The 21874-nt window shown below is 43.7% G+C and overlaps 1 protein-coding gene across 1 annotated transcript in view; it reads left to right on the top strand.

Moving 5' to 3' along the window:
- LOC137367180 (dynein axonemal heavy chain 8-like) overlaps window positions 1–21874 on the top strand; it is a 2531605-nt gene that overhangs the window by 2473068 nt on the left and 36663 nt on the right. The window contains exon 163 of the mRNA XM_068028616.1: window positions 9992–10181. Coding sequence (XP_067884717.1) covers window positions 9992–10181 — 190 coding nt within the window. The remainder of the gene's footprint in view (window positions 1–9991; window positions 10182–21874) is intronic.

Raw genomic sequence — 21874 nt, 5'->3', positions numbered from 1 at the left:
TCTGCATTAGTTTATGGATGGGGCGGAAGGGGGCAACTGTATTATTTTGTCGATGAGGGGAATGGGAACAACTCTGCATTCGTTTATGAATGAGGGGAAAGGGAACAACTCTTCATTAGTTTTATTGAAAGTGGGTAAGGGGACAAAATTCCATTAGTTTATGGAAGGTTGGGGGAAGGGGGCAGCTCTGCATTAGTTTATAGATGGGGGTAAGGTGACAACTCTGCAATCGTTTATGGATGGGGGTGAAGGGGCCAACTCTGCATTAGTTTATATAAGATCGGGAAGGGGGCAACTCTGAATTAGTTTATGAATGGGGGGTAATGGGACAACTTTTCATTAGTTTATGAATGGGGGAAAAGGGGACAATTCTCCATTAATTTATGAATGGGGGGAAAGGGGACAAATGTGCATTAGTTTATGGATGGGGGCAAAGGGGACAACTCTGCATTAGATTCTGGATGGGTGGAATGCGGACAACTCAGCATTAGTTTAGGAATGGGGGGAAAGGGGACAACTCTGCATTCGTTTATGAATGGGGAAGGGGACAACTCTGCATTCGTTAATATAAGATCGGAAAGGGAACAATTCTGCATTAGTTTATAATGGTAGGGAAGGGGACAACTCTGCATTAGTTTATGATGGTGGGGAAGCGGACAACTCTGCATCAGTTTATAATGGTAGGGCAGGGGGCAACTCTGCATTAGTTTATGATGGTGGGGTAGGGGGCAACCCTGCATTTGTTTATGATGGTGGGGAAGGGGGCAACTCTGCATTAGTTTATGAATGGGTTTAAAGGGGACATCTCTACATTGGTTTCTGAATGGGGGAAAAGGGACCACTCTGCATTAGTTTATGAATTGAGTGAAAAGGGGACAACTCTGCATTAGCTTTATGGAAGGTGGGGAAGCTGGCAACTGCTTTACTTTATGGATGGCGGGAATTCAGACAACTCTGCATTAGTTTATGAATGCGGAGAAAGGGACAACTCTGCATTAGTTTATGGATGTGGGAAAGGCTAAAACTGCGAATTAGTTATGGATGAGGGAAAGGGTACAACTCTGCATTAGATTATGCATGGGGAAAGGGGACAACTGCGCATTAGTTTATGGATGGGGGGAAATGGGACAACTCTGCATTAGTTTATGAATGGGGAGAAAGTGGACAACTGCACATTCGTTTATGGATGTTGGGTAATGGGGATAAGTCTGCATTAGTTTATGGATAGGGGAATGGGGACAACTGTGCTTTAGTTTATGAATGGGGAAAGGGGACAACTGCGCATTAGTTTATGAATGGGGGGAAAGGGGACAACTCTGCATTAATTTATGAATGGGGGAAAGGGACAACTCTGCATTTGTTTATGAATGGGGGAAAGGGACAACTCTGCATTAATTTATGAATGGGGGAAAGGGACAACTCTGCATTAGTTTATGAATGGGGGGAAAGAGACAACTCTGCATTAATTCATGAATGGGGGAAAGGGACAACTCTGCATTAGTTTATGAATGGGGGGAAAGGGGACAACTCTGCATTAATTTATGATTGGGGAAAGGGACAACTCTGCATTAGTTTATGGATGAGGGAAAGGGACAACTCTGCATTAGTTTATGAATGGGGAGAAAGGGACAACTCTGCATTAGTTTATGAATGGCGGGGAAGGGACAACTCTGCATTAGTTTTATTGAAGGTGGGTAAGGTGACAACTCTGCAATAGATTAGGGATGGGGGCGAAGGAGCCAACTCTGCATTAGTTTTATTGAAGGTGGGTAAGGTGACAACTCTACAATAGTTTATGAATGGGGGGAAGGGGACAAATCTGAATTATTTTATGGATGGGGGGAAGGGACGAAATTTGCATTAGTTTATGGATGGGGGGGAAGGGGACAAATCTGTATTAGTTAGTAGATGGGGGGAAGGGGACAAATCTGCATTAGTTTATGATGGTGGGTATGGAGACAACTCTGCATCAGTTTATAGAAGGTGGGGGAAAGGGGACAACTGCGCATTAGTTTATCAGCGGGGAGAGGGGATAATTCTGCATTAGTTTATGGATGGTTCGAAAGGGGACAACTGTGTATGAGTTTATGGATGGGGGAATGGGGACAACTCTGCATTAGTTTATGAATGGGGGAAAGGGGATATCTCAGCTTTAGTTTATGAATGGGGGGAAAGGGGACATCTCTGCATTAGTTTTATGGAGGTTGCAGATGCGGACAACTCTGCATTAGTTTATTGAACCTGTGGAAAGGGAGAACTCTGCATTAAAATATACAAACTGGGTGGTTTTATTTTAATAAAAAAAAGTCAACAGATGAAACTCTCCGCCGAACAATGGGGGGGGGGGGAATGTGCCATTTCTGCATTCGTTTCTGGATCGTGGGGAAGTGGACAGCTCTGCATTGGTTTTTGTTTGGGGTGGAAGGGGACAATTCTGCATTGGTTTACGATGGTGAGGATGGGGACAACTCTGCATTGGTTTATGGAGTATGGGGGGAAGTGACAACGCTGTGTTAGTTTATGGATGGCGGTAAGGGGACAACTCAGCATTTGTTTACGGGGGAAGGGAACTACTCTGCGTTAGATTATGTGTGAGGGGGTATGGAGACAACTCTGCATTTCTTTATGGATGGGTGGGAATGTGACAACTCTGCATTAGTTTATCATTGGGGGCAAAGGGGACATCTATGCTTTGGTTTATGGATAGGGGGTGAAAGGGACATCTCTGCATTATTTTATGGTTTGGGGGAATAGGGACAACTCTGCATTAGTTTATGGTAGGTGGGGGGAAGGTGACAACTCTGCATTAGTTTATGGACTGGGGGAAGGGGCAAACTCGGCATTAGTTTATGGACTGGGGGAAGGGGTGTACTCTGCATTAGTTTATGGAAGGTGGGGAAGGGGACGACTCTGCATGAGTTTATGGAGGTGGCAGGGAAGGGGTCAACTCTGCATTAGTTTATGAATGGCGGGGAAAGCTCCCTATATTTACATCCAAATCGTTAATATACACCACAAAAAGCAGGGGATCCAGTACTGAGCCCTACGTAACTCCACTAGAAACAGCCCTCCAGTCGCTAAAACAGACATCAACAATTACCATTTATTTCTTGCCACTGAGCCATTTTTGTATCCAGCTTGCTGCATTTCCCTGGATCCCATGGTATTTTATTTTTTAGCCAGTCTACCATGTGGGCCCTTGTCAAAAGCCTTGCTGAAATCAACATAGACCACATCAATTGCACTACCCTTATCATTCCTAAGGATGTTGTAATTTGCGTTTAATTCCCATCAATTCCTGTAATGCTATGAAAACTCCTCGTAAAATTTGATCCTTGATTACTATGGATTTGGATTGGCACTCCCCCCCCGGCACTCAAGCTCCAAGGGCAGTGGGCTTTACTTTCTTTACTGGATTCCTTCAGGTGCAGTGATCAGTTGCAGCTATCACTCTGTGGTGTCACTTTTATCTCTGACAATGGAACTTGTTTAGCCATTGCTCGGGCGGCACAGTGGTGCAGTGGTTAGCCCTGCAGCCTCACAGAACCAGCGACCTGGGTTCAGTTCTGGGTACTGCCTGTGTGGAGTATGCAAGTGCTCCCTGTGGCTGTGTGGGTTTCCGCCGGGTGCTCCGGTTTCCTCCCACAGCCAAAGACTTGCAGGTTGATAGGTTAATTGGCCATTGTAGATTGCCCCTAGTGTACTTAGGTGGTAGGGAATAAGGGATTAATGTAGGATTAGAATAAATGGATGGTTGTTGGTCAGCACAGACTCAGTGGGCCGAAGGGCCTGTTTCAGTGTTGTATCTCTCTGTGACCACAACTAAAACTGAAAACAATGTTCAAACCCGAAACAGAGAGTCAACCTCCTGACATCCATAAACCTTGACATGTGGCTTCTCTGTAACCATTTGTCACTAAGGCTTCTGCTGTTTTCTGAACCCAAATCACAAGTGGCCTCCAGCACAGGTGGCTTTCAAACAACATCTTGTCCTGTCGGTAAACTTGGTAAAAAAAAACAGATCCATGGAATCTTTTCAGTTTTAACACAAGTTCATAAAAATAATGGAAACACTTTCGTAACATCTCCATCTTTGGTGGAATTAAATGCCATTTTTAAATGCGATTCATTACAAAGTGTGAAAAACATAAGATGAAAAATTATTAAAACACATTTACACACTCATTCTCGTTCACTGTTTACCTGTAGCTCATACAGTTCAGCTTTATGCCATCTTTGCATTCAGATAGCTCAAAGCAAAGTTAGATTCCAGACAAAGCATCCGCAATTACATTTTTTTTCCGCAATGTGGATAATCTTTAAATGAAAGGGCTGTAATAGTAAACCCCATCAGAATAGTCTGGCATTCTGGTTTTTAAGTTTTTGGCAACATTAATTACCAAATTAGCTGACTATTTTTCTAATATTGGATTCTAATATGGGAATATGGGATTCATGTAGGATTAGTATAAATGGGTGGTTGATGGTCGGCACAGACTCGGTGGGCTGAAGGGCCTGTTTCAGTGCTGTATCTCTCTATGACTAATAAACAGAGCTTCTAATTGCTCCAAGTGGTCCTTGTCACTGTATACCAGCACATCAACAAGCTAAAACACACAATTAAGAACACTGGCTACCACTTAGTTCATTAGTCTCTGAAAAGTGTCAGGGGCACTTTTGGCCTGAATGGCATCACTCAGCATTGGAAAAGACCGTCTGGTGTGACAAAGACCGATATTTCTTTAGCTCAGGGTGTTAAAGGAACCTGCCAGTATCCCTTTAACAAACCTATTTTTGTAAGACACATGGCACTGTCAATACAGTCTTCCAAGTGAGGAATTGGGTAGGAGTCTGTCTTTGTGACTGCATTAACTTTTCTGCAGTCATTGCAGAATCTAGTTGAATAGTCAGGTTTAGGTCCTAACACCAATTGGGAACTCCAGCTGCTGCGACTGAGTTCAATTAGGTGGTTTTTCAGCATGTATTGGATTTATGCTTTGACCTGGGCCTATTTCTCTGGAATTAAGTGATGAGGATGCTGTTTTATAGGAAAGGATTCCCCTATATCCACATCATGTGTGACTCAGGTTGTCCATCCTGGCTTGTCCCTACAGACTTCTTTAAATGCTGTGAGTGGCCTTGTTAGGTATTCTAATTGTTCTGCATCTATATATGAAAGCATAGTGTCCAATCTCCCTAACAATTCAGTATTAGCTAACCAGATAGTCGGAGGTTCAATTTGAGAATGGTCAGGCCTCCTTCTGCCTTATCCTCACTCTCCCTTTCATCCTTCACTGTCCCTCCTACCTAACATACCTGTTCTTGCTTATCCTGCTCCCGGCCATAAAATTGTTTCATCATATTGATATGACACAGCCGATCCTTTTACTGGCAATCTGGGATGTCAATCAAATAATTTACTTCACAAATTCTTTTGACCACTTTACATGGACCACTGAACCGTGCTTTCAATGGTTCACCTTATAAAGGCTAACACCTCATCCCCTGGTTGAAATGTTTGGGTCTTGACATGCTTGTCTGCCCATTTCTTCATGGTTGTTTGGGAAGCTTTCAGTTGTTCCTGAGCCATAATAATGAGTATATATTGATGTTTCCAGTAATGGTCCTACACAGTCTACCAACACCCTCCTGAATAGTTCCCCAAAAACTGGTATGGGAATTAGAGATGCTTGTTTTATGGCAGATTGTGGTTTTCCCATTATCTGACATGTTTTACAAAACTGCACCATGTCCTCAGAAAGACCTGGCCAGTAAGAATGCTGCCCTATACGTGATTGGGTCTTTCGGATCCCCACATGTCCCACTATAGGAATTTCATGGGCTATCCTTAATATTTCCTGGCGATACTTGGGCAGTACCACTGTCTGATGAACAACCGTCCATTCTTCGTCTGCAGGTCTGTGAGGAGATCTCCACTTGCTCATCAGAATCCTATCTTCAATATAGTATCCTTCCGGAACTTCTTTTGCCTCAGCTTCAGTTAGAGCTGATTGTGCCAGGTTATTTAACTCTGGATCAGCTTGCCAAGCCTTGATCATAGAAGGCTTACTGAACATTTTCTTTGGATTATCCAAATCCCCAAAGAAAGTTTCAGATATTCAGCTCTCGGTCTGAGGTGTCACTTTTATCTCTGACAATGGAACTTGTTTAGCCATTGCTCGGGTCTCAGTCCCAGGACATTACTGCAGGAATTCCTAGGCCTAACCATGTTCAGCTACTTCATCAATGACCTTCCCGCCATCATCAGGTCAGAAGTGGGGATGTTCACTGATGATTGCACAATGTTCAGCACCATTCACGACTCCTCAGATACTGAAACAGCTCATGTCCGTAGGAAGACCCGGACAACATCTAGGCTTGGACTGACAAGTAGCAAGTAATATTCGCGCCACACAAGTGCCAGACAATGACCATCTCAAACAAGAGAGGATCTAACCATCTTCCCTTGACATTCAATGGCATTACCATTACTGAATTTCCCACGATCAACATCCTGGGGGTCATCATCGACCAGAAACTGAACTGGACCAGCCACATAAAAGCTGTGGCGACAAGAGCAGTCAGAGGCTGGGAATTCTACAGCGAGTAACTCACCTCCTGTCTCTCCAATGCCTGTCCTCCATCCACAAGGCACAAGTCAGGAGTGTGATGGAATACTCTCCACTTGTCTGGACGGGTGCAGCTCCAACAACACTCAAGAAGCTAGACACCATCCAGGATAAAGCAGCCTGCTTGATTGGCACCCCATCTACAAACATTCACTCCCTCCACCACCGTCGCACAGTGGCAGCAGTGTGTACCATCTACAAGATGCACTGCAGCAATGCACCAAGCTCCTTCAACAGCACCTTCCAAACCCGTGACTTCTACCACCTAGAAGGACAAGGTCAGCTGATGCTTGGGAACACCACCACCTGCAAGTTCCCCTCCAAGCCACACACCATCCTGACTTGGAACTATATCGCCGTTCCTTCACTGTCGCTGGGTCAAAATCCTGGAAGACCCTTCCTAACAGCGCTGTGGGTGTACCTACCTCACATGGACTGCAGCGGTTCAAGAAGACAGCTCACCACCTTCTCAAGGACAATTAAGGATGAGCAATAAATGCTGGTCTACCCAGCAACGCCCACATCCCACAAATGAATGAAGCAAAGCAGTGTTGAAGCCCATGGAATTAAAGGGGCAGTGGCAGCGTGGATTCGAAATTGAAGCTGAGTGATAGGAAACAGAGAGTAGTGGTCAGCAGTTTTTTGGATTCGAAAAAGGTATACTCCAGGGGTCAGTGATAGGATCACTTCAAAAGAAAGACTTACATTTATATTGCGCCTTTCATGACCACTGGATGTCTCAAAGCGCTTTGCAGCCAATAAAGTACTTTTGAAATGTAGTCACTGCTGTAATGTAGGAAGCATATCAGCTAATTTTCACACACCAACTCTCATAAACAGCAATGTGATAATCACCAGACAATCTGTTTTAGTGAGGTTGATTGAGGTATAAATATTTGCCAGGACACCAGGGAGAACTCATCCATCCAAGCAGGCAAATGGGGTCTCAGTTTAACATCTCATCTGCAAGCCAGTGCCTCTAACAGTGCAGCACTCGTACTGTAATTAAGCCTTGGAGTGGGTTTTGACCCCAGAGCTTCATGATTCAGAGGCAAGAGTACTACCAACTGAGCTATAATTGACACTGATACATATTAATGACTTCAACTTGGGTGTACAGGGCAAAATTTTAAAATTTGCAGATGACACTGAATGCAGATGTATTGTGAACTGTGAGGCAGATAGTGATAGACTTCAAGGTCATAGATAGGCTGGTGGAATTGGTAGATGAAATTTAATGCAAGGAAGATAGATATAGGACAGATGTTAAAGGTAGTTTCTTTACTCAGAGAGTAGTAGGGGCGTAGAACGCCCTGCCTGTAACAGTAGTAGACTCGCCAACTTTAAGGGCATTTAAGTGGTCATTGGATAGACATATGGATGAAAATGGAATAGTGTAGGTCAGATGGTTTCACAGGTCGGCGCAACATCGAGGGCCGAAGGGCCTGTACTGCGCTGTAATGTTCTAATGTTCTAAATGTGATGTCATACATTTTGAGAGGAAGAAAGAGGAAAGGCAATATAAACTAAAGGGTACAATTCTAAAGTGGGTGCAGGAACAGAAAGACTGAGGGGTATATGTGCGCAAATCATTGAAGGTGGCAGGGCAGGTTGAGAAAGTAGTTAAAAAGGCATACGGGGTCCTGAGCTTTATAAATGGAGGCATTGAGTTTAAAGTGATCTATGAATTTGCCATTACCAACTCCTAAAATCTGGGAGACTGCAATGGCACAAAAAAGGAAACGTACTATCCACATAGCTCTCAGCCTCACGGATGCACAAAAGTGACACCAGCTTCTTAATTTAAAGTGGATACAAGGCCCACCCCTTATGTTGAAAAAAGAGATTGGCATAACTAACAAAGAACAAAGAACAAAGAACAAAGAAAATTACAGCACAGGAACAGGCCCTTCGGCCCTCCAAGCCTGCGCCGATCCAGATCCTCTATCTAAACCTGTCGCCTATTTTCTAAGGGTCTGTATCTCTTTGCTTCCTGCCCATTCATGTATCTGTCTAGATACATCTTAAAAGACGCTATCGTGCCCACGTCTACCACCTCCGCTGGCAACGCGTTCCAGGCACCCACCACCCTCAAATTGGATTTCTGCCAGACATCCTCAGACTTTGAAGGCTGAAGCTTATCTCTTAGAAAATTGTTCATTGCTTTTCACAGTTGCAAAACCAACCTTTCAAATAAAAATAAAGCCTTAACTTAAAATGTAATTCAATTTTATATCTCATTCTTGGGAGAACAATCTTAAATTGAAATCAACACACTCAACAAACACCTCTCACACTGATGCAATTCCAAACTTAGAAAATTGATTCCTGCAATGGGTTATGAATTCAAAGTACCAAAATCTGTGTTAAATTCCCTGTCCCGATTGAAATGAACACACACTAGTTCGCACCCAAAACATGACTCAAGGTTCCCACAAAAATATACGTATAAAAATAAAACAAGTAACAGACTCATGCTTTCAGTTTTAAAGCCAGGCAACAAAGAGTTAATGACTCAGCTCCACAGTACCACATTCATGCAGGCTTGAACAAAGACATGGTAACTTGTTTTTATTCACTTGAAATTTCATGCGGACCCCAGTCGGTAAACATTTAGCTACTCAACTTCTTATCTGACATTTTGCTAGCTTCGTGACTTCACTCAGCGCAGTCCCCTAAACCCCTATAACTCTCCCGACCAGCGTGACTCTACATTCGGTATACCTTACAGTAAGTGGTTCCGATCTCTGCGCAGCTTCAAACTTACTGTCCCACCAGCGCGGTTCTGCCTCCTTACTTGGAGCTTTATACAGAATTGTTTAAATAATTGGATCGGCAATCTTTACTGAATTGCAAAAAGCTGAAGGATATTTCTCCTTATGGCACATTGTGGTATTATGAGGGAGGAAGTTTAATTAGATGTCGTAGTACACAATGTCACTGAGAATTTAAATACAGAAGCCATTTCTTGGTTCTGTTTGCCTGGTTAATGTCTTCCTGCTAATTAGGTCTCTCATCAATGTGCTCATTTCATAGGCAGTAAATTTAAGAAAATCTCTGATGTGTCAGAAACACAAAAGATTTAAACTAAGACAGAATCTGCTGGAAATGCACAGGTCAATCAACATTCAAAAGGGAATGTTGTCTCATACCTGAAACACCTGTCTTTTTTGCTTCGGTGTGGATCGATCTGCCAAACTATTTTTACTTCAGATTTCAGTATTTGCATTTCTGTTTCTTTTTGTTTCTTGAAAAGAGGTGTGTACAGATTGATGACTGCATTAATTTAGATCATTTGTTTGCATCTGGGCGAGTCCTGGATTCTATGTGAAGTGCAATGCTCACTTTCTTTTCCGTTGCAGAATTTAACGGATGCCTTGGACAATATGTATGATGCTCGTGTCCCTGTGGTGTGGAAGAGGATTTCATGGGATTCTTCTACGTTGGGATTTTGGTTCACAGAATTCCTAGAGAGAAATGCACAATTTTCCTCCTGGATATTTGAAGGCAGGCCCAATGTGTTTTGGATGACTGGATTCTTTAATCCCCAGGGTAGGTACCAGGAACTAAAGAGCAGTACATAATGGTACTAAATATGAAGCAGTGCTATCTCAAGAAGCTTTGTATCATTTACTAATTGCAAATTATAATCACAGATTAATTCAGGTTACCACCATCTTTGAAAATATAACTTTTATTTCATGACAGAACCTCACCATCAGGATCTACTCTTAAAATGCATTTATATAAAAAATTATGCTGAACAAAATTACTCCTTTCTTTAAAATCATTCCTAACAGCGGTGAGTATTGGCATCAAATTGTGTATGTATTAAATTCAGTTCCCTTCCCCATTGGGCTCAAGTACTTTCCTCCCCCTAATATTGTAAGACCCTTCACCTGGTCTAATTGGTTCTAACCTTTACTCTGGGTATCAATGGCACAGAACTACTTGGACACTGTTCCATTAGATGTGGTACACCTTTATTATACCACTAAGCAATAGTACATATCACGATAATACCGGTTGCTTAGCAGCCCTGAGCAGGAGTCTGTCTCAGTGATCAGTTCGCCGACGAATCTTCCATGCACGACTTCCGGATGGCCGACCATGCCACACTAACCTCTGCAGCAAAGATGTTGCTATGTGTTCTTTCTTTATACCTTTTTTTTCTGCTATGGCCCTGTTCCATATAAGGTAAAACCTGTTTTTAACTCCGTCAATTGGTCTGCAGTTACCTCACTGTTCTTTTGGAAAAACAAGGTATATGACTTCAGGCTGGGCCTCATGTTGAAGTTTCAAGGCCCACTGCTTCAGATAACAAAGACAGTTTCTCTGCTTCGTTATCTCTAGCGCCGTTATCAATCTTCAGACTGGTGCAGACAACATTTTTTTTTAACCCTTAACAAGCAAGGCCTGCATCTCTTCCTGGATGCTAGCACTTTTGCAGTTTAATTAGTCTTGAAGACCTTGTTATTTCTGATAAGACATGACCAGAATTGACCAGCTTGCCTTGCGTTTTCAAGCCCACAAAATAGTTCATTGGAAGGGTAGGTAGTTAGTTTGATCTTAGAGTAGGTTAAAGGTTCGGCACAACATCGTGGGCCGAAGGGCCTGTACTGTGCTGTAATGTTCTATGTTCTAGATGTCTTTGGTCTGGGAACTCTGTGTTCCATGTTGTCACCATGTGACGGACTCCACACTCAGGACTCCACCACAACCAATCTACATTAATTGATACAAAAGTTAATAAAGGAACAGTTGCATGGTTAGAAAGTGATTGTATATTTAAAGGCATTCACCCTTTAAGTGTATAATTTCATTTTAAGAATATTACTGCACTTATTCATGCTTTTCTTGCTCAGCCGTAGGCTTTTAGCCCATTATTTCAGCTTTCTACGTCTACGTCGATGACATCATACAATAGATATAAGACAGTAAACAACTGTATAATAACCAATACATGAGAAATGATTCATATCCAAGGGTGGACTTCAATATTACTTGCCCAGTCCCATAACATATCCCACCAAGACTGCTGTTCAGTGGTCTGGTTTTCCTGCAGCATAGAGTCATAGAGTCATACAGCACAGAAGCACTTAACTATTCTCATCCCATATTCCTGCATTTGGCCTGTAGCCTTGTATGCTATGGCGTTTCAAGTGCTCATCTAAATCCTTCTGAAATTTTGAGGGTTCCTGCCTCTGCCACCTCTTCAGGCAGAGAGTTCCAGATTCCAACCACCCTCAGTGAAATATTTTTTCCTCAAATCCCCTCTAAACCTCCTGTTCCTTACCTTAAATCTATGCCCCCTAGTTATTGACCCCTCCGCTAAGGAATACAGTTTCTTCCTATCTAACCTATCAACGCCCCTCATAATTTTGTGAATCTCGTGATTCACTTGCTGCAACAAATATATTTTCTGGGATTTCTCGATCTCTTCCTGCAGCTCAACTAGATGTTCTGGCAGTGGGGTAATATCATAAACAAATCTTTGCACATACTCTCAACTCCCCTTTAGTGTCCTGGACTTTAATTTCAGTGCTGTCATGACTGTAAATATTCACCAATTCTCTTTCCCCAACCCTTGTAGGTCTTTTAGGAGTAAAACAAAAAGTAGGTAGGGCTATTGGGCATTTCAAATTCGACCCATACTGATACTGTTTCCTGTTTGTGGTAACAATACTCCCTCCTCCACATAAGCTACCTAAGTAGGCTTAAAGATCATCTTCACTATCTCCATGGTACAGTTTACTTCTGTGATATTAAACCTCACCGGTTAACTGACCATGCCTTTCCATCCTGTAGGGACATACTACTTTAGCCCTTTGAGTGTTACAACCTTCCAGACGCATTCCCATCACAATCACCCAAATTCACTGCATATGATAGGATATCATGATACTGCACTCCAATATTCTGGACCCAATATGGAGTGGTGTCATCCCAGATGGTATTACCAGAAAGTAAAGTATCAATTCCATCACCTTAAGATTTCCCTTTTTACAATCTACCTGTGCAGGATATACCTATACCAAACCTCGGAGCTGACACAGTGGTGTTGTTTTCATATTTATTTAATGTTTCCAAACGGTCATTAGTAATCCATGAGGGCACTTCCCCTTCGTAAATTTGTCTCATTTTCACAGCTAGCTCTACCAACCAGGAGCCATACATAACACACACCATTTCTGGCAGCCTCATAAGAGGCTTTTCTATCCTCCCAGATAAATTTATTGCTGGTCCTGGCATGATTTTTCAACTGTTCCGCCACCCTTTGCAGGTTAACAGTCATAATTTGGTCCTCTTTTAGTTCAGAATCCTGGTTGGTATTCCCTTTCGTCAATATGTACTTTATTTTCCCCTTTAGTTTTTGCATCTCTACCTCCAGACACCCATTCCGACCACCCAAGACCAAGCTCATCTATGCAGAGCGTACAGTTCTGTAAGCCAACAATAGACTCCACAACCCGCTGTTCCCCTATCCAATACTGTTCATGGCTGCCTTCCCATCGTGGCCTTGGTACCACCAGCTTTCAATGGCTGGGGATCAGATGGCACATGAAGGTCACCCATTGTCAACTTCATTCCAAACGAAGTGTTCAGAAATTCAAATTTCACTCCCATTGCATCAGGGTGGGGAGGCCGTCACCACCCGCCTCCCCACAACTCTATTCCCATGCCAAATGGCCTCGCTAAATTCTTCCCAAAGGGTAATGAAAGTCTGAAACTCTCTCAACCAAAACAGGAATGCTGAGGCAATTTGACCTTTAAAGATTGACATCAATAGATACACAAGAAAAGAGAGGAATTGTCAAGTGGTCAGTGGAGGACAGAAGATGATTAAATGATCAGCATGGTAATAGCGAGTGACAAAATTATGCATGATAAGAGAAATTAGAAAAATAAAAGACATGTACGAGATCCAGAGACTGAGTGAATAGTTAAGGCAGTTTAGTTTCGTTGGATAGGGATAAGTATAAGTATGAAATTCTGGTAAAGCAGTGCAGGTTCGAGTGGCCCAGGACTCTTGTGGAAGAAAAAGACAAATTAATATAAGAGATACAGAGTGCACTGCTAGTGGTAGACCAATAGTCCACTTGTTTTCTCCTTGAAGTTGAAATGAATATTAAGATTACACTGCTGGAATATGCTGAGTAAAGATATGGGGCTGAATTTAATGAGCCCTCACGGGAAGGGCAGGGGGCAGGATGGCCCATAAAATTGCAAGTGAAGGCAGGGGTTGGAGTGCCCATCGCCTTCCCACTGCCATTGAATTTAGTTTGGGGCAGGGAAAGTTTAGAACGCCCTGAGGCCAATTGAGACTCTCAAGTCATGAACATTGATTTTAAACTATTACTGGAGTGAAGAAAGGACTTGTTAAACAGATCAGCTGTGTCTGTGAAAGACATTTGCATATTAACAGATGGTGATTGGAAGGACAAAGGACCATTCCCAGACACATTCAACCCACAATGGACCATGATCACCAGGTATTGTGTGTAGGAGGAGCATTCCAGGCCCTGCTAAGATGATACAATCCAGAGCCAAGACTTGGTCAGACCAGTTAGTCACATGACAAACCTGCTTGGCAACGTGGGGTTTTCTGAATTGTACAAACAGTTTGAACTGTTACACACAATGCCTGGTGATCAAGGTCTGTTTGCTCCTGGACTGAGAAGATTGCTCTTTCCTGCTCCCATCTCTTTCTCACAAGCCTCTGAATCCACTGAAGACACATGAACCCCAAGAGAGAAAAGTCTCCTACAGCGAACAAGGTATAAGAAGAATACTGGGCCCAAATGAAAAGCAAGATCTACCTACAATCAAGGACGCTACAGTGAGCTTGAAGAACCGTAACAACGACTCTTCAGATATGGCCTCAAACTTTTCCACTTTATTTTTCTTCTGCTCTTTTCTGTCTCTATTTGCTTGGGTGTATCGTGTATACATGCTAGCATGGGCTCATTGTATATCCAGAGGCGTAAACCAAATTAGAGTTTTAAGTTTAATAAATTTAAACTTTTCTTCTTTAAATGTAAGAAAGCCTGTTTGTGCTGGTTTCTTTGCCTGATAATTGGAAAGCTATGAACAAGGATTCACCAAGGGGGAGCTAAAAACAGAGTGTGTTTAAAATTAAACCCTGCTACAGTAAGACCAGGTGAAGGCTGAAAGGGAACCCTAGACCTCTCTCACCTGATCATAACAGAAATTTGGATGCTCGTGTCCAGAACTGACCCACAGACGAACGAGAAATTGGAAGTGGGAAGCCAAATTGTTCCCAGTTTAAAAAAAAGCAAGATTTCAATACGGCTTTTCTTGTGGTTGTGTGTGCTTGAATACTAACCCATCTGCAACTAAAGCCAAGTTGAAGGAACTTGGGATAAGTTGAAATTACTGTCTATGGAGGAGTTGAGGAAAATGGCTGAGCAGTGTGGGATCACTGTACATGGCAAGGCCAGGAAGTCTGAACTCCTAAGAATAGTGGCCAACCATTTTTCCCTTGAATCTGAAGCAGAAACAGGGTTAGAAATGGTTAGGAGCAGTTGGACCTGTGTGGGAACGCCTAGAACCGGGAGCAGATAAATTCTGCACGAGGTTCGGTGCCTTCACTTACCTTCCGGGAGCGGAGAGCAGTCAAATCTGTGTGGGAACGCCTAGAACCAGGAGCGGATAAATTTAGCACGAAGCTCAGGGCTCTCACTTACCTTCCGGGAGCGAAGAGAAGCCAGACCTGTGTGGGAATGCCTCGAACTGGGAGCGGATAAATTCAGCACGAGTCTCGGGGCCTTCAGTTACCTTCTGGAAGCGGAGAGCAGTCCAGGTGCTTTGAAAAAAAGAAAAAAAGTCAACACTGACATCACAGGAAAGTTGCAAGGTGATTGGTTGGTGAGTAACTGCTGTGAGGGAATAACTCTAAATAGCTGGGTAAGTAACCAAAGTTTTTTTTAATATAGTAGGTAGTTTTTTTAAGGGAATCAAGGTCCCGAGTTTAATAATCTAATTTTTGGGTAATTTAAGGGAGTAAAATAAGGGTAAATCATGGCAGGGCAGCTCGGCAACATGGAGTGTTCCTCCTGTGCAAGTCAGGAACACTTCCAGTGTCCGGGGATCTAAGATCATTGCGGACACTGGAAAAGGGATAGGCTGGGAGCAATGCGGACACTAGAAAAGGGAAAGTCTAAGAGCAAGTCTCCTTCACTTTGGAAGGAGTAACAGGAATGCAGAGTACTGGGCTAATGGGAAGATTCTTGGTACTGTAGATGAACAGAGAGATCTTGGTGTCCAGGTACATAAATCCCTGAAAGTTGCCACCCAGGTTAATAGGGCTGTTAAGAAGGCATGTGTTAGGTGTGTTAGCTTTTATTAGTAGGGGGATCGAGTTTCGGAGCCACGAGGTCATGCTGCAGCTGTACAAAACTCTGGTGCGGCCGCACCTGGAGTATTGCGTGCAGTTCTGGTCACCGTATTATAGGAAGGATGTGGAAGCTTTGGAAAGGGTGCAGAGGAGATTTACTAGGATGTTGCCTGGTATGGAGGGAAGGTCTTACGAGGAAAGGCTGAGGGACTTGAGGTTGTTTTCGTTGGAGAGAAGGAGGAGGAGAGGTGACTTAATAGAGACATATAAGATAATCAGAGGGTTAGATAGGATGGATAGTGAGAGTCTTTTCCCTTGGATGGTGATGGCAAACACGAGGGGACATAGCTTTAAGTTAAGGGGTGATAGATATAGGACAGATGTTAGAGGTAGTTTCTTTACTCAGAGAGTAGTAGGGGCGTGGAACGCCCTGCCTGCAACAGTAGTAGACTCGCCAACATTAAGGGCATTTAAGTGGTCATTGGATAGACATATGGATGAAAATGGAATAGTGTAGGTCAGATGGTTTCACAGGTCGGCACAACATCGAGGGCTGAAGGGCCTGTACTGCGCTGTAATGTTGTATGTTCTATGTTCAATGCAGACACCAGAAATGGGAGAGTCTAAGAGAAAGCGGACACTGGAAAAGGGAGAGTCTAAGATCAATGCAGAGACTAGAAAAGGGACAGTTTAAGGGAAATGCGAACACTAGAAAAGGGAGATTCTAAGAGCAATGCGGACACCAGAAAAGGGAGAGTCCAAGGGAAAGCGGACACTAGAAAAGGGAGAGTCGAAGAGCAAAGGGGGGCACGAGAAAAGGGACAGTCTAAGAGCAATGCGGACACCAAAAAAGGGCGAGTCTCAGAGCAAAGCATAGCTCTAGAAAAGGAAGAGTCTAAGAGCAATGCGGATCACGAGAAAAGGGAGAGAGTAAGAGCAATTCGGTCACTAGATAAGGGAGATTCTCAGAGCCAAGCAGAGCTCTAGAAAAGGGAGAGTCTAAGAGCAAAACGGACACTATAAAAGGGAGAGTCTAAGAGCAATTCGGTCACTAGATAAGGGAGAGACTGTGAGCAAAGCGGACACTGGAAAAGGGAGAATCTAAGAGCAAAGCGGACTCTATAAAAGGGAGAGTATAAGAGCAAAGCAGAGCACTTGAAAAGGGAGAGTCTAAGAGCATTGCCGACAATATAAAAGGGAGAGTCTAAGAGCAAAGCAGAACTCTAGAAAAGGGAGACTCGAAGAGCAAAACGGACAAGAGAAAAGGGAGAGTCGAAGAGCAAAGCAGAGCTCTAGAAAAGGGAGACTCTAAGAGCAATGCGGTCACTAGAAAAGGGAGAGTCTAAGAGCAAAGCAGAGCTCTAGAAAAGGGAGACTCTAAGAGCAATGCGGTCACTAGAAAAGGGAGAGTCCAAGAGCAAAGCGGACTCTATAAAAGGAAGAGTATAAGAGCAAAGCAGAGCACTTGAAAAGGGAGACTCTAAGAGCATTGTGGACACTAGAAAAGGGAGTCTAAGAGCGCAGAAGATCACTAGGAAAGGGAGAGTCTAAGCAATGCAGACAATAGAAAAGGAAGAGTTTAAGGGAAATGCGGACATTCGTAAAGCGACAGTCTTAGAGCAATGCGGACGCCAGAAACGGGAGAGTGTCAGAGCTCTGCGGACACTAGAAAAGGGAGAGACTGAGCAAAGCGAACGCTAGAAAAGGGCGAGTCTAAGAGCCACGCAGAGCACTAGAATAGGGAGAGTCTAAGATCAAAACAGAGCTCGAGAAAAGGGAGTGTCTAAGAGCAAAACAGAGCACCAGAAAATGGACAGACTAAGAGCAAAGCGGACACTAGAAAAGGGAGTCTGAGAGCAAAGTAGACACTAGAAAAGGGAGAGTCGACGAGCAAAGCAGAGCACCAGAATAGAGAGAGTCCAGGAGCAATGCGGACACTGGAAAAGTGAGAGTCCAAGATAAAACAAAGCACAAGAACAGGGAGAGTCTACGAGCAAAGTGGACATTAGAAAAGGGAGTCTGAGAGCAAAGTAGACACTAGAAAAGCGAGAATCTAAGAGCAAAGCAGAGCAACAGAAAAGGGGCAGTCTAAGAGCAAAATAGAGGACTTGAAAAGGGAGAGTCGAACAGCAAAGCGGACACTAGAATAGAGAAAGTCCAGGAGCAAAGCAGACACTAGAAAAGGGAGAATCTAAGAGCAAAACAGAGCACTAGAAAAGGGAGTCTGAGAGCAAAGCAGAAACTAGAAAAGGGAGAGTCTAAGAGCAAAACAAAGAACTAGAAAAGGGAGAGTCTAAGAGCAAAGCAGAGCTCTAGAAAAGGGAGAGTCTAAGAGCAAAACAAAGAACTAGAAAAGGGAGAGTCCAAGAGCAAAGCAGAGCTCTAGAAAAGGGAGAGTCTAAGAGCAAAACAAAGAACTAGAAAAGGGAGAGTCTAAGAGCAAAGCAGAGCTCTAGAAAAGGGAGAGTCTAAGAGCAAAGCTGACACTAGCAAAGGGAGAGTCTAAGGGAAATATGGATAATAGAAAAGGGAGAAACTGTGAGCAAAGCGGACACTGGAAAAGGGAGAGTGTAAGAGCAAAGCCAACACTAGAAAAGGGTGAATCTAAGAGCAAAGCATAGCACTTGAAAAGGGAGGGTGTAAGAGCAAAGCGGACACTTGAAAAGGAAGAGTCGAAGAGCAAAGCGGAATCTAGAAAAGGGAGAGTATAACAGCAAAGCGGAGCACTTGAAAAGGGGGAGTCGAAGAACATTGCGGACACTAGAAAAGGGAGTCTAAGAGCGCAGATCACTTGGAAAGGGAGAGTCTAAGAGCAATGCAGACAGTAGAAAATGGAGAGTCGAAGAGCAAAGCCGACACTATAAAAGGGAGAGACTGTGAGCAAAGCAGAGCTCTCGAAAAGGGAGAGTCAAAGAGCAAAGCTGACATGAGAAAAGGCACAGTCTCAGAGCAAAGCAGAGCACTAGAATAGACAGAGTCCAGGAGCAATGCGGACACTAGAACAGGGAGAGTCCAAGATCAAAACAGAGCACTAGAGCAGGGAGAGTCTACGAGCAAAGTGGACATTAGAAAAGGGAGTCTAAGAGCAAAGCGGACACTAGAAAAGGGAGAGTCTAGGGAAATACGGACAATAGAAAAGGGAGAGACTGTGAGCAAAGCAGACACTAGAAAAGGGTGAATCTAAGAGCAAAGCAGAGCACTTGAAAAGGGAGGGTGCAAGAGCAAATCGGACACTAGAAAAAGAAGAGTCCAAGAGCAAAGCGGACACTAGCAAAGGGAGAGTCTAAGAGCAAAGCAGGCACTACAAAAGGGAGAGTCTAAGAGCAAAGCAGAGCTCGAGAAAAGGGAGAGTCTACGAGCAAAGTGGACATTAGAAAAGGGAGTCTGAGAGCATTGCGGACAATAGAAAAGGGAGAGTCTAAGAGCAAGGCAGACACTAGAAAAGGGAGAATCTAAGAGCAAAGCAGAGCAATAGAAAAGGGACAGTCTAAGAGCAAAGCTGAGCACTTGAAAAGGGAGAATCTAAGAGCAATGCAGACATTAGAAAAGGGAGAGTCTAAGGGAAATACAGACAATAGAAAAGGGAGAGACTGTGAGCAAAGTGGACACTGGAAAAGGGTGAATCTAAGAGCAAAGCAGAGCACTCGAATAGGGAGGGTGTAATAGCAAAGCGGACACTAGAAAAGGAAGAGTCCAAGAGCAAAGCGGAATCTAGAAAAGGGAGAGTCGAAGAGCAAAGCAGGCACTATAAAAGGGAGAGTATAAGAGCAATGCAGACAGTAGCAAAGGGAGAGTCGAAGAACATTGTGGACACTAGAAAAGGGAGTCTAAGAGCGCAGAGGATCACTTGGAAAGGGAGAGTCTGAGCAAAGCTGACACTCGAAAAGGGAGAGTCTAAGAGCAATGCGGACACTAGAAAATGGAGAGTATAAGAGCAATGCAGACAGTAGCAAAGGGAGAGTCGAAGAACTTTGCGGACACTAGAAAAGGGAGTCTAAGAGCGCAGAAGATCACTTGGAAAGGGAGAGTCTAAGAGCAATGCAGACAGTAGCAAAGGGAGAGTCGAAGAACATTGTGGACACTAGAAAAGGGAGTCTAAGATCGCAGAAGATCACTCGGAAAGGGAGAGTCTAAGAGCACTGCGGACACGATAAAAGGGAGAGTATAAGAGCAAAGCAGAGCACTTGAAAATGGAGAGTCTCAGAGCACTGCGGACACTAGAAAAGGGAGTCTAAGAGCAAAGCACAGCACTAGAAAAGGGAGTATCTAAGAGCAAAGCGGACAATATAAATGGGAGAGTTTAAGAGCAAAGCAGAGCACTTGAAAAGGGACAGTCTAAGAGCAAAGCGGACACTATAAAAGAGAGAGTAAAAGAGCAAAGCAGAGCACTTGAAAAGGGAGAGTATAAGAGCATTGCGGACACTATCAAAGGGAGAGTATAAGAGCAAAGCAGAGCACTTGAAAAGGGAGAGTCTAAGAGCACTGCGGACACTAGAAAAGGGAGTCTAAGAGCGCAGAAGATCACGAGGAAAGGGAGAGTCTAATTGCAATGCAGACAGTAGAAAAGGGAGAGTCTAAGGGAAATGCGGACATACGTAAAGCAACAGTCTTAGAGCAATGCGGACGCTAGAAACGGGAGAGTGTAAGAGCAAAGCTGACACTAGAAAAGGGAAAGTCAAAGAGCAATGCGGTCATGAGAAAAGGGAGAATCTAAGAGCAAAGCGGACACTATAAAAGAGAGAGTATATGAGCAAAGCAGAGCACTTGAAAAGGGAGAGTCTGAGAGCATTGCAGACACTAGAAAAGGGAGAGACTGAGCAAAGCGAACACTAGAAAAGGGAGAGTATTAAAGCAAAGCAGAGCACTTGAAAAGGGACAGTCTAAGAGCAAAGCGGACACTATAAAAGGGAGAGTATAAGAGCAAAGCAGAGCACTTGAAAAGGGAGAGTCTAAGAGCATTGCGGACACGAGAAAAGGGAGTGTAAGAACGCAGAACATCAGATGGAAAGGGAGAGTCGAAGAGCAAAGCAGAGCACTTGAAAAGGGAGAGTCTAAGAGCATTGCGGAGACTAGAAAAGGGAGAGTCTGAGGGAAATGCGGACATTCGTAAAGTGACAATCTTAGAGCAATGCGGTCGCTAGAAAAGGGAGAGTTTAAGAGCTCTGCAGACACGAGAAAAGGGAGAGTCTCAGAGAATTGCGGACACTAGAAAAGGGAGAGACTGTGAGAAAGCGGACACTGGAAAAGGGCGAGTGTAAGAGCAAAGCGAACACTAGAAAAGGGAGAGACTAAGAGAAAAGCAGATCAGTAGGAAAGGGAGAGTCTATGAGCAAACCTGACACTAGAAAAGGGAGAGTATTAAAGCAAAGCAGAGCACTTGAAAAGGGACAGTCTAAGAGCAAAGCGGACACTATAAAAGGGAGAGTATAAGAGCAAAGCAGAGCACTTGAAAAGGGAAAGTCTAAGAGCAATGCGGACACTAGAAAAGGGAGAGTCTAAGAGCAAAGCAGAGGAATAGAAAAGGGAGTTTCTAAGAGCCACGCAGAGCACTAGAATAGGGAGAGTCCAAGATCAAAACAGAGCAGTAGAACAGTGAGAGTCTACGAGCAAAGCGGATACTAGAAAAGGGAGAGTCTAAGAGCAAAGCGGACACGACAAAAGGAAGGGTCAAAGAGCAATGCGGACATTAGAAAAGGGAGAGTCTAAGGGAAATGCGGATACCAGTAAAGGGACAATCTTTCACTGCAGCAGCTTTTTCGGGAGCAGAGAGTGCGAGCGAGTGAGCAGCTGGGAAGGTCAGTTTAAAGTAAACTTAATTTCCTTTTGTTTTCGGCGGAGACCAGGGGGCTGCTGGGTAAGTAAAACCCTATATATTTGGGCCATTTCA

The sequence above is a fragment of the Heterodontus francisci genome, chromosome 3 (assembly GCF_036365525.1).
Source record: "Heterodontus francisci isolate sHetFra1 chromosome 3, sHetFra1.hap1, whole genome shotgun sequence".
NCBI classification, from domain to species: Eukaryota; Metazoa; Chordata; class Chondrichthyes; order Heterodontiformes; family Heterodontidae; genus Heterodontus; species Heterodontus francisci.
The sequence above is the reverse complement of the archived record's forward strand: the minus strand, read 5'-3'. Positions and strand labels throughout refer to the sequence as shown.